Source organism: Cadophora gregata (assembly GCF_030347475.1).
Source record: "Cadophora gregata isolate MNR1 chromosome Unknown scaffold_15, whole genome shotgun sequence".
In the NCBI taxonomy this organism is placed as follows: Eukaryota; Fungi; Ascomycota; class Leotiomycetes; order Helotiales; family Ploettnerulaceae; genus Cadophora; species Cadophora gregata.
The window spans coordinates 72,110-83,430 of record NW_026695938.1 but is presented as its reverse complement, the minus strand read 5'-3'; the positions used below and the strand labels follow the sequence as shown (position 1 = coordinate 83,430).

At 49.9% G+C, this 11,321-nt stretch overlaps 3 protein-coding genes across 3 annotated transcripts; 1 reads left to right on the top strand and 2 right to left on the bottom strand.

Moving 5' to 3' along the window:
* Positions 1 to 2,170: 2,170 nt before the first annotated feature.
* ONS95_004675 (uncharacterized protein) lies at positions 2,171 to 4,103 on the top strand (the record flags this gene model as incomplete). Its single annotated transcript, XM_058498046.1, has 4 exons — positions 2,171 to 2,424; positions 2,471 to 2,741; positions 2,785 to 3,127; positions 3,172 to 4,103. 4 exons carry the CDS (start codon positions 2,171 to 2,173, stop codon positions 4,101 to 4,103), a joined length of 1,800 nt encoding a protein of 599 aa, XP_058351556.1.
* An 800-nt stretch (positions 4,104 to 4,903) lies between these two features.
* ONS95_004674 (uncharacterized protein) lies at positions 4,904 to 6,358 on the bottom strand (the record flags this gene model as incomplete). Its single annotated transcript, XM_058498045.1, has 4 exons — positions 5,995 to 6,358; positions 5,795 to 5,927; positions 5,601 to 5,728; positions 4,904 to 5,502 (listed from the first exon to the last, which is right to left on the bottom strand). Exons 1-4 carry the CDS (start codon positions 6,290 to 6,292, stop codon positions 4,904 to 4,906), a joined length of 1,158 nt encoding a protein of 385 aa, XP_058351555.1. The 5' UTR covers positions 6,293 to 6,358.
* Positions 6,359 to 7,631: 1,273 nt separating this feature from the next.
* Positions 7,632 to 8,477, bottom strand: ONS95_004673 (uncharacterized protein; the record flags this gene model as incomplete). The annotated part of the gene is made up of 1 exon (XM_058498044.1): positions 7,632 to 8,477. One exon carries the CDS (start codon positions 8,475 to 8,477, stop codon positions 7,632 to 7,634), a length of 846 nt encoding a protein of 281 aa, XP_058351554.1.
* Between the last annotated feature and the right edge of the window lie 2,844 nt (positions 8,478 to 11,321).

Here is an 11,321-nt window from a genome sequence, read left to right as displayed (position 1 = left end):
GGAACGAACGATATCTGACAAGCACCCTCGCTACGATCCGCAGTACCACCTCCCTACCTAGGTAAGTGCCGATCGGTAGCTAGCAACATCCATACTGTACCTTGATAGTGGGGGTGGAATCTGCATCAAGCAGCTGTTAAAGCAGCATTGTGTCGTCAAACTAGCTTGACTATCGAGCTAGACACCCGAGCCGGAGCGGACTCCACTATGATATTGGAGGGGTACGCATAGTAAGTGCTGCATACGCATGTGTCTAGTTAACATGTTTCTGTTCCCTGTCAGTCGAGGAAATCATTGATCTCGATACACATGCTACTTCTCTGCGATTCAGAAGTCCAGAAGCCGAGATCGGGGCGGGTAGAGACGGGGACAATCTCCATGCTCGTTGGACTCCAGAAAGCGCCCGTTCAATAGTTGCCTTGGTCCAAGCAAAAGAAAACACGGTACCACTCATCTTTCGGCAATCATCCAGACTTCAGAAGCCATGGATCATGTGGGGTAAGTAAGTGTCATAAAGCCCTCTTCCAAGATTCCAAGAACTTCCTGGAGCCCGAGGAGCGTTCGCATATCCAGCTGCACAGTCACAGGTGGTGTGGAGCTAGCTCTCACGCAATCATTCTACGACTCGCAGATCAAACGCACACAACGTCTAGCTCAAAAAAACAAATCAAAAACTTAAACCTTGACCTTGATTCCATGATATCCCGAAGTGTAGACGCCGAGTAAAGCGGGCAGATCTCGGCGCACGGGAAGCAAGCGGGATGCGCGAATTTCGGCGGATCTGATAACCTAAAAAAAAATCTAATCAGATTAGATGGCACGGATCGATTGGTTGGCTCCAAGGAAGGGGGTGTGTCCAGCATGCAGCAAGTGGGGAGCTCCGATGCAGAGCCGGTGGATGCTGGGTTATGAACGTAGGGATTGAGGGCTGATGAAAATTCTGCAAAGGAGGGCTGGCTCGGTTGCTTGGCGGAGGATTGAGGAAGTTTGGAGACTTGAGGTGGAAAGGCTGCTCTGGGCAACGGAGCTGATTCGGAAACGGACGAGACCTGACACAAGAAGGAATCTGGACTTCACAATTCAGATATTTTGAACTTTCTTGATGACTGAAGTCTCAATTACCTCGAGACTTCTTTGAGTCACCAAGAGTGTCGGGATCGATGGGAAAGCAGCCTCTAAACTGTTCCTGCAGAGCATCGCTTATCATTTACTACACGGACTCCGATGCCTTCTTGACAGATGCAGACTCAAGGTTCGGTCGTCCCAAAGCATCGCGCAGCCGACGGCTTGCTTCCCAAGTCTTAACCACGATAATACTCTGGACGTGGTCTAACAAACGGTATCCACACCAAACCACATCGAAGTGGACGACGCCCCTGCCCTGTCTGGATGCAGGCGGTTCGAGCGGCATCATCTAATCTTATCAGATGACCCTCCCTTCGGTCCAAGAAAAAAAGCAAAGCTTGTCGGCAACACAAGCTCATCAAAGAGATCCCTTGGGAGAAGATGAGCGGCGCAGAAGCTTGAGTCGTGACAAGCAATCGGGGTCCGTCTATGACCAACTGTCCCAGCATCCAAACTTGTGGACTCTCAAAAGCAAAATGTTCTCTCCACCAACACTTCTCGGCTGAAGTTCCAATCCAAGTCTGGCGCGAAAATATCGAATCTGATTAGATAAAAAGTTTCCTGTTGCTAAATTGCTCCCCCACATCGTTCAATATACCGCCACCAATGGATACCACCGAACGAGCCGTCCCCTACTTTGGTGGCGTGTCCTTCTCGGGCAACCGTTCTCAATCCCTGCAAGGCCTATGAAATACAATTGCGAAAAGCCTCGAAAGCCTCAACACTCTCCAAGAAACCAGTAGAAACTAGACCTCAGTTCAACATCCAGCCCCGTCGAATTCCAAGAGATAGAGAGCTTCAAATCCTTCAAATCTGGTCCCGATCTCGGATGTCAATTCCTTGTTCTCACATGGCTGTGTTGGTATCCGCGGGTATGGACTCGCCATGCAGGCCAGTGGAGCTCGTCCCAATCCTTTCCGATGGGTCTGCTCTCGATCTACTGCGTCTGCGTCGCCAAGTCTAGGGAGTACTAGAAGCTAAGCTCCCCTGCCTTTCCTCAGAGCTTTGCTTCCCTTCACGATCACACAGCATCAACGAAACAGCCATGTCAGCTTCAACCTTCTCGAGATTCAAGCCAGACTTCCTTCGAAAGAAGGAGGAGCTTGCTCCTGTGGATGCGAGCCTACCGGTTGATGACAAGAATCCTGCCACAGATGGTATTGCGCCAGCCCAGGAAGCTGGAAATGATGACCCTGAGAAGGATGTCGTTCCTGCTGAGGATGCGCAACGTGGTGTTCAGCAAGTTGAGGCTGTTACCCTGACTTGGACGAAACCATACCTGATTGCCGTATTTGTCAAGTAAGTTCTCCAATATGCACAAATCTCCAGAACTGACGTCGTGCAGTATGTGGATGTTGTACTTCGTCAACGCCATGCAATCGTCCATTCTGTACAATCTCGTACCTTTCGCAACCAGTGCTTTCGAGGCCCATTCCTTGTTGACGATCATCTATATTGTTTCCAACAGTATGACTGCAGCGATCTACATCCCACTTGCCAAGATGTTGGATATCTGGGGTCGTGCTGAGGGGTTCCTTCTCATGGTCGCATTTGCTACATTGGGAATGATTCTTATGGCTTCCAGTAATGGACTCACCACTTTCTGCGTTGCTCAGGTATTCTTCTCACTCTCAAATCATTTCTTAGCTAATTATCCAGGTTTTCTACTCCATCGGATTCGGAGGTTTGATCTACAGCGTCGATGTCATCACAGCCGATGTGTCCAAGCTCAAGAATCGAGGACTGGCATACGCCTTTACCTCCAGTCCTTACATCATCACGGCCTTTGCTGGCGCCAAGGTCTCAGATGAATTCTACTACAAAGTCAGCTGGAGATGGGGTTTCGGAGCTTTCTCCATCATCCTCCCATTCGTCGCTGCACCGCTCTTCTTCATCTTGAAGCTTCACCTCAAGAAAGCAGAGGCTCATGGTCTTGTTGTTCGTGAACGTAGCGGTCGAACCTTGACTCAGAACATCTGGTTCTACGTCCAGGAGTTTGATGGTAAGTCTCCTTTTCGGTCGAGAAAACTCAACTTACCATCCCAGCCCTCGGAGTCTTTCTCTTCGCCTCCGGATTGACCATCTTCCTGCTCCCATTTACCCTCGCAGACACCGCTCCGCAAGGCTGGAAATCCGGCTACATAATTGCCATGATCGTCGTCGGTTTCGTCCTCCTTGTACTCTTTGGCCTACACGAATCCTTCCTCGCTAAACAGCCTTTCCTCAATGTCCACCTCCTCACAAACCGCACCGTCATCGGCGCCTGTTGCCTCTGCACCACGTATCAAATCTCCTACTACTGCTGGAACTCTTACTTCTCTTCCTTCCTCCAAGTCGTCTCAAACCTCACTCTCGCAGAAGCCGGATACGTAGGCTCCACCTTTGACGTTCTGTCCGGCGCTCTTCTCCTCGGCGTCGGCCTCATCATCCGCAAGACAGGCTACTTCAAATGGCTGCTCTACTTCGCCGTCCCGTTGTACATCTTCGCCCAAGGCCTGATGATTCACTTCCGCAAACCAAACCAATATATCGGCTACGTCGTCATGTGCCAGATCTTCATCTCGGTAGGCGGCGCCATAATCATTATCTGCGAACAACTCGCCGTGCTCGCCGCCTCGGACCATCAGCACGTCGCAGCCGTTCTCGCCCTCCTCTACGTATCAGGCAATATCGGCGGCGCGATCGGCAACTCGATCTGTGGTGCCATCTGGACGAATACGTTCCCCGGTGCGCTGATGCGGTTCTTGCCTGAGGAGGCGCAGGCGGATTTCGATACTATTTATGGGGATCTGGATGCGCAGTTGAGTTATGAGGTGGGGAGTGCGACGAGGATTGGCATCCAGAAGGCGTATGGGTATGCGCAGGAGAAGATGCTGATTGCGGGGACGTGTATTATGGTTCTTGCTTTTGTGTGGGTTTCCTTGATTAGGAATATCAATGTGGCGAAGATTGCGCAGACGAAGGGGACAGTGTTCTAAGGGATTGTTGTTCAGATGGGAGTAGCAAGAACTGCGGGTGGGGTGGGTTGGTCATGATGACTCGGATCCAACGAGATAAATGATCAACAATCGTTCTAATATCTGGTCGTAGCTGCAATTGCTGATGAAAGTTCGAAAAGAGGAACTATCTAAGCCAGATGTACACTATCAGCACTCGTGAGAACCGATTCATTGTAACCTCTTTCTACGTCGTCGCTCTTGTAAATCATGGTAATGCCGATGTACAGAAACACAGCTAAAACATCTCGAATCCAAAATTATCATACTTAGAAACAAAATCTGTAAATCAAATCTAATTAAGACCGATCACAATATGTTCAGTTGACATTCTCGTTAACAAGGGAAGTAGAAAATGTGCGAGTTTGTTGACTGATAAGCGAGAAAATACATGCCTACCAAGCAGAAAACCAGACCTGGCAATCTCTAGTTCCTTCCATATTTGCTTGAAACGCTGGAGGGCTGTGTATTTGGTCGTAACTTTTGTCGCTAGATAAATGGTAGGGCGTCTAACTTTTAGAAATCCAGATATGTGGGGAGGGTGGCGAGTTGCTTGGATAATTTCGTTGCTGAATCGTGAGCGACTTGCCACACGATTGACTGCTCTAAGGCAATAAATGCCAGTGAAACTTGGTAAGGGTTTTCAATTAGATTACTTGCAACAGCTTAAATTTCTAGCAATTAGTTTTTGTGCCATCAGGTCTCCTCCCCAAGACAGTCAATTTACATCAACACCACTATTCTCCATACGAAATACAGCCTAGCTGAACCTCCCTATCTTCTCAAAGCCCCTGTCTCCTCAACCACTCATTAACCATCCCAAACCCCTTCTCAGCACTATAATGCAACTGCCAACAATGCCCAGCATCCGGCACCACCAACCCGTCAAACACCCTCGCCCTCGGAAACAACTCCCTACTCCTCCCCAAATACCCCGTTTCCGGATCTCCACACTCACTCTCTCCCAGCAACCCCCCAAGCAAAATATTTACACCCAGTACATTACAAAAAATCGCATCATGCTGCCCCGTCGCGACAAGCACACTCCCTTCATACTTACTCGCCGTGTTGACACCGAATGCCAAAGTGGCTGCTTCACCAACTGTTATGGTGCCACGATTGGCGAAGTCGTAGTTGAATAGGGAGGAGTTGTATGTGTCTGGAGAGGAGAAGAAGAGAGCGCGGAAACCGGGGAGGGAGGAGATGGAGAGGTAGCCGAGGGGGAGGGATTTGTACTGTGGTTGCGTGAGGGTTAGGGAGGCGGGGAGGATGATGGCGGTGCCGAGGACGGTGGGGATGAGGGTTATGAAGGTGGAGGACCAGCCGGTTAGGATCAGCGAGGTTGGATCGCTGGGGTAAAGGGTTGCGAGGGCATTGCCGACTGTTGGATAATGAGTGTTAGTGGATGGTTTGCAGGCTTTGGAAGATTGGCTTATGTGGAGGAGGGAGGATGGGAAGCAGCAGCTAAGCGGAACGTACTGATTGAGCCGTAGCTGTGACCTACGTAGATGACCTTGGTGAATTTTCTACCTGCCAACGTTGAGGGGACAGTTCCCGCGCGGAGCTTCAAGATGATTTGATGGATGGTCTCGACTTCGATAGGATACCTGTTATTAAGGTCAGTATATCTCTTAGCTTGCAGTTCTCGAGCTAGAATAAGGAAAGACACGTACTGAACAGCCAGAATAGGATCAGGATGTGACGAATCTCCATTCCCCAGGCGGTCAATTGCAAGAGTTGGATATCCATCTTTCGAAGCAGCAGCTACCCACGAATACCGTTCATCAAACCCATCTCCCGTCCAATCTATCACATCAGAGTTAGTCGTCTTCCCTACTTATCTACCTCACTCTGTCAAAGCGGCAGAACTCACAAGCCCTCGTATAAGTCGCCCCATGAACAAGTAACTGCACCGTGTCTTTCCTTCTCTCCACCAACACTTCCGGCTCGCAATACGTGCCCACAATCGTAAATGTGTCTGTGATAAGGGAGTCGAACACCACAGCTCCCAAGGCTCCAACAAGGGACAGGAGAGATGTAGTCGTGAAGTCTGGTGGAAAATGTGCGTTGTGGGCTCTGACTGAGACGGGGATGGAGAGGGTTGTGCAGGTTGGGGAGGCGAGGATGAGGTGGAGGAGGGTGAGGGTGGAGAGAATAGTGGTGAGGAACATATTTGCAGTGAGTGCATTGAAGCCTGAGATTTCTAGGTGTTTTGTATAGAGTTGGGATGAGAAGTGGTAGAAGGAAAGAATGTCAAGGTTAAGGTGATGAAAGGCAAGGTGAATTTGTTGACGTCGGGCTCTCGCGTATTCCTCCATCGTCAAGTCTTACCTGCCGAAGATCGGACGGAGCTCTTACTGAATCTAGCTGAATACAGCATAGTAGTGGAAGTACATTGTACGAAACGAGCGCGAAACCTACGGGAACGTGCTGATAGTCGGGAATTACAGATTTGGTGTCACGGAGGATCTCGCGTGGGTTAGGTTCTGGGACAGAAACGTTGTTGGATGACTATATTGTTGACTTGGTGCTCTGTGGCTGCGGAATCAGAAGTGCAAATTAGATGCAAGTACACTTGTTCCTTCAAACATTCATCAAATCGACTATCCGAGTATGTCTTGTACCACTAGGCAGAAGCAAATACAGATAGAATGGAGGCTTTTCCTGTGGTACCAAGTTTCCGGAACTGGACCCGGTGGCACAAGCAACGATGTCGTCCAGTGATGGGGCAACATGTGTAACGTTAAGGAACTACCGTCCAGCTTTCCTATCTTAGAAATGGATATTCCAGCTTATCAGACATGGCAAACATCAACCCTTGAGTGCAATGGCGTAAGATCTAGTCAAGATTCGAATTTGGCTGGTCGATCTCGGTAACAAGAAGTCTCAATAGACAAGGAGGCTAGTCGCAGAGCTTCTGAACATAGACAGCATCTTGTCTGGGCATCACGATCCGGCGCTACGTTTCAGATGCTGCAATTCGTATGAAATCAAATCCATTGCTAGGAACCATACATCTGCATTCCCACGTCACCTCCTACCTAAATCCATCTACCCGCTTATTCCTCAAAGTCACATTCAAGCCCATACTTCTCTTTAAACTCCTTATTTCTCTCGGCTTTCGCAGCCGCCAACTCCTCTTCTGTGTACGTCTCATACATCCACCATCCCGTCTCGATGGAAAGAGTATCAAGACCAGTCACAGTCTTACCATGCAACTCCTGTCCGCTACTACTGTATTTAGTGGCTACAACTCCAGCCACCATCACACAGTCAGTTTCGTCACCATCGTCGTTCAACTTCACAGGAACAGATGCCCAGCCAGGAGGTACATCGTTCGTTTCAATGCGGTGATATCGAGCATCGTCAAGCCCTAGGACCGGCGTGGGGTCTCCCATACTATGCATCTCGGACTCGTCACCGGGGTTGTGTCCATCTTTGAAGAAAGATCGACCGTCAGCTCCCCAGAAACAAAACGCAGTGATCCAGCCCTGGAGCTATCAGCAAGATTCACGTGCAGGAAGAAGAACCTAGACTCAAATACGACGGGCCCGATCCCCCACCCGAATAATGCGCAATCTTCTGCCAGAAATCCTTTATCTCCTCCGACTCAGGCTCATCAAACGACTTCACAAACCGCGCCAAAACAGGCTTCAACAACCCATACCAAGTCTCCGCCTCCCCACCAAACGTGACCAACCGCTCCGCCTTCTCAGCCAACCTCTCCCAATCCCCCTTCTCCCCAAGCAGCGTCACAGACGGCAGCCCACAACAAACATCACACCCATACGAGAAGAACTTCTGCAGCGTAGCCATCATCATAATCGACGCAACCGCCTGATCCACCTTCGTAGTCGTACCAAAACACGGCAGGATCCACTCCCTCAGACTCGGATCCTTGATATTCTCCGCAATCATCTTGCCCATCTTGAAGCTGAACTTACCCCAATCGACGCCGAACTTTGAACTACCCTTGATATCGGATAGGTCTAGGATCTTGAGCGGTTTCTGCACCCCCGCCCCCGCGTGGTCGACGAACATGCTGCGGAGCTCCTCGGCGTGCGCGTTGATGTAGATGTTGAGCTGGGCGAGGATCGCGATCCAGATGTCGTCGGGTCGGAGGGTGAGGTGGTAGTGTTGGTTGTAGGCGGCGACGGCGCCGTCGACGAAGCCGTTGCGGGAGGTGTAGATGTGGGAGGTGGGTGTGAGGTTGGTGAAGGTGCTTTGGATGATGTGGTTGTTTTTGATTTTGGTGTCGGATACGAGGCCCCGGAGGAGTTCGCGGGTGTTGGACGGGCTGGATTCTAGGCTTGCGGCGTTGGCTCCGTGAAGAGCAGCTTTGATTGTGACTGGCATGCTGGGTTTATCGGTGGTGTCTTGAAGAGGTCAAGAAGTAATTTGATCTTGACTTTCTGAACAGCGCGCTTGTCCCGTGAGTCGGGCAATCACTGCTAGAGTTTCAAGATCAAGAGTTTCGACGCATTTCAATTGGATTTGAAATGAGGACCAAAGGCGGTTTGATGAGATACCGAATAAAGTTGATCTTCTGGAAGCAGGAAAAGAATGACTGATAGTGTCGACTCATATGGAGGACGTTGTTGCCTGAAGTACTCGCTTCCCCCCGCCATCAAGCTGTGCCCCGAATTCGCAGGTGAACACCGCATGCAGGATCCACTGGAAGTTTAAATGACTAATTCAGTGATTCGAAGGGAAGAAAAGAGCATCGGAATGGGGCTACATTGACTTGGTTCTCCATGTGAACCAAATCCGAAGATACTGGCATTGCTTACGAATCAAAACAAGTCCTTGTGATGTTAAGCGAGGCAGAAGTTCCAGGTTGGGGTCTGGGGGTATGTATCTAGTCCCTAACATGAGCTTGAGATTATTCAGCGCCAAGATCACCAAAGCAGGATATCCAGTATCCATAAAGTATCCATAACTACAATAATAACAACATAGCTAAATTCTAGGGACACATACAATCGCTCGCAAGATCGACTTCACACTTTTCGCTTAGACTGGAATTGGAAGCACACTACCTCAGTTCCAGTCCACCCGGGACTTCTACAGCTCGCATCCCTATCGGTGCTTCATTTTCGAATTCAAACTCATCACTGACGATGATCTTCACACCTGCTCTTAACGATCTCCAAAGGCCTTGACACGAACTGACAGCGCATTGTACTCTTCACATTCATACACAACTCCAGCCCTGAATCCTTGAGCTCGGGAGACGAGACGATCGCCACTACCTAGGAGTTCCCTACTGCATAAACCAGACTTGACAGTCGGCATCATCCAATATCTGTCTACCTACAATCAGGCCTTCTAGGTATTGTACAGCAGAACTTCCGCTAGGGATGTACTCGACTTCGCTTCGATCCCGTGAAGGAGCGGCAGGGCCTCGGTCGAACATGTGTAAACACTCGATATGCACCGAGTCGATCTACGCGTTCCTGGGTATAACATCAGGCATAGTCTTGGAGCCTGGGAAGCTCTCTAGTTTCTAGTGATGAGACGGAATCTGCGAGCTTTTCAAGGTAGTTTTGAGGGATTGTGATGAGTTCTTAGGAGGTATGACGGTGAGGTGGAGAGGGGTTCGGTAAGGCGGATTTGTGTGATAATTGTGCAGATTGCACTGGTAAGGAGTTCTTTGTTATCTTAGGAGAGAGGTAAGGCGAAGTGGAGAGGCTGGAAGGGTTTACTTGGAGGAGTTTTATGTCCTTGAACGTCAATTGCGCCTACTAGAATTAACGACGGGGACTTTTTCGACGTCTATCATATGGTACCAAGAGGAGGTTGAGGCGGTTAAGTTATGAGCCACATGGGCTGTCAGCGATATGTCCTGTAATAACATAGGATGACAGGGCAGGAGGTATTACTCGCACCGACTTATCGTACTTTATTCCCCCCCCCCCCCCCCCCCCCCCCCCCCCCCCCTCTATATTTTCTCCTTCTCTTCCTGCCAAAATATACCTACCTATATGCGCCCGATTCCGCAAGCGAATATACCTGTAGCCATTACCTATACCTCAGCTGCCTACTAAGTCAGAAAAGACGAGAGAGCCAGCCAGCCATCCTTACCCTATGCCTTTTTTCCCTTTTTTCCACGCCCGTTTCATAGAAGCCCGCCTTTCTAGAAGGACGTCAGTTTCCGCCGAACCGAACCATCGAACTCGAAACAAACAAACAAACCCCCATCGTGTGAGCTGCAGATCTTCGAAACAAACATCATCGGTTTTATTACCTACCTACCTATATCTGTGAAGATATACCTAGGTACCTCAACTCAATTCAAACCAATAATGCCTCCCCTCCTCAAACCAACCAACCAACCAGATAAGCGACCCCTTCGGTTCGGTTCGGTTCACTAAGCCGAACTCTCTCTCACCCTGCCTCGCCTGCTCGCTCCCCTGGATCGGTTAGAATTGCCTGCCTGCCAGACTCAGGCTCAGGATCCCGTCGCAGACGCTAGTGTTTCAGCGACGCCGATCGGGAAACGCACTGCGTCGATTGAAGATTATTGGGTCAGATTATTATTATTAGAGAGGAGATGGAGATGGTGATGCATGGATGCACGGGCGGGAATGTGAGGTGGCCAATGGGGTTGGTGGGATGGGATGGGATGTGGTGGGATGCAGTGGGGTGGAGGGCTTACTCTATGCGTGGTTTGGTGGTGGTAGGTGGGGATGGAGAGGTACAGTACTACAGTAGAGGCAGAGGGATGAGATGAGATGAGATGAGATGAGATGAGATGAGATGAGTGTGGTGTGTGTGGTGTGGTTTACCCCTTTTGGGCTTTTGGGGGGTTGGAGAGGAGTTGATAAGTGAGGGGGATGAGGATGAGGATGAGGATGAGGATGAGGATGAGAGGGAGGATTGATGAGTGAGGCGATCTGAGGGGGGTTTCTCTTTGTGCCCTGATGGATGAATGATGAAGGGTTGATAAAAGGTGTTGTGGAACTTTCAACTAATGGGGGAAAATGGCGTGTGTGGACCTAGAGGACGTACCTACCTGTTCCACGTCGTAGGGTTCCTACTGCGTACTTCTCCAGCATCCAGTTCGTCAACACGCTCTAACTCCCAACTTCCAACTCCAACTCTTTCTTCACATCTCCCTCGTCTCACGCAGGGTGAAGGCGAAGTAAGTATCAATGCCAACAGAGAACACCCATCTGCAAAGAACTATGGAGGTTATCC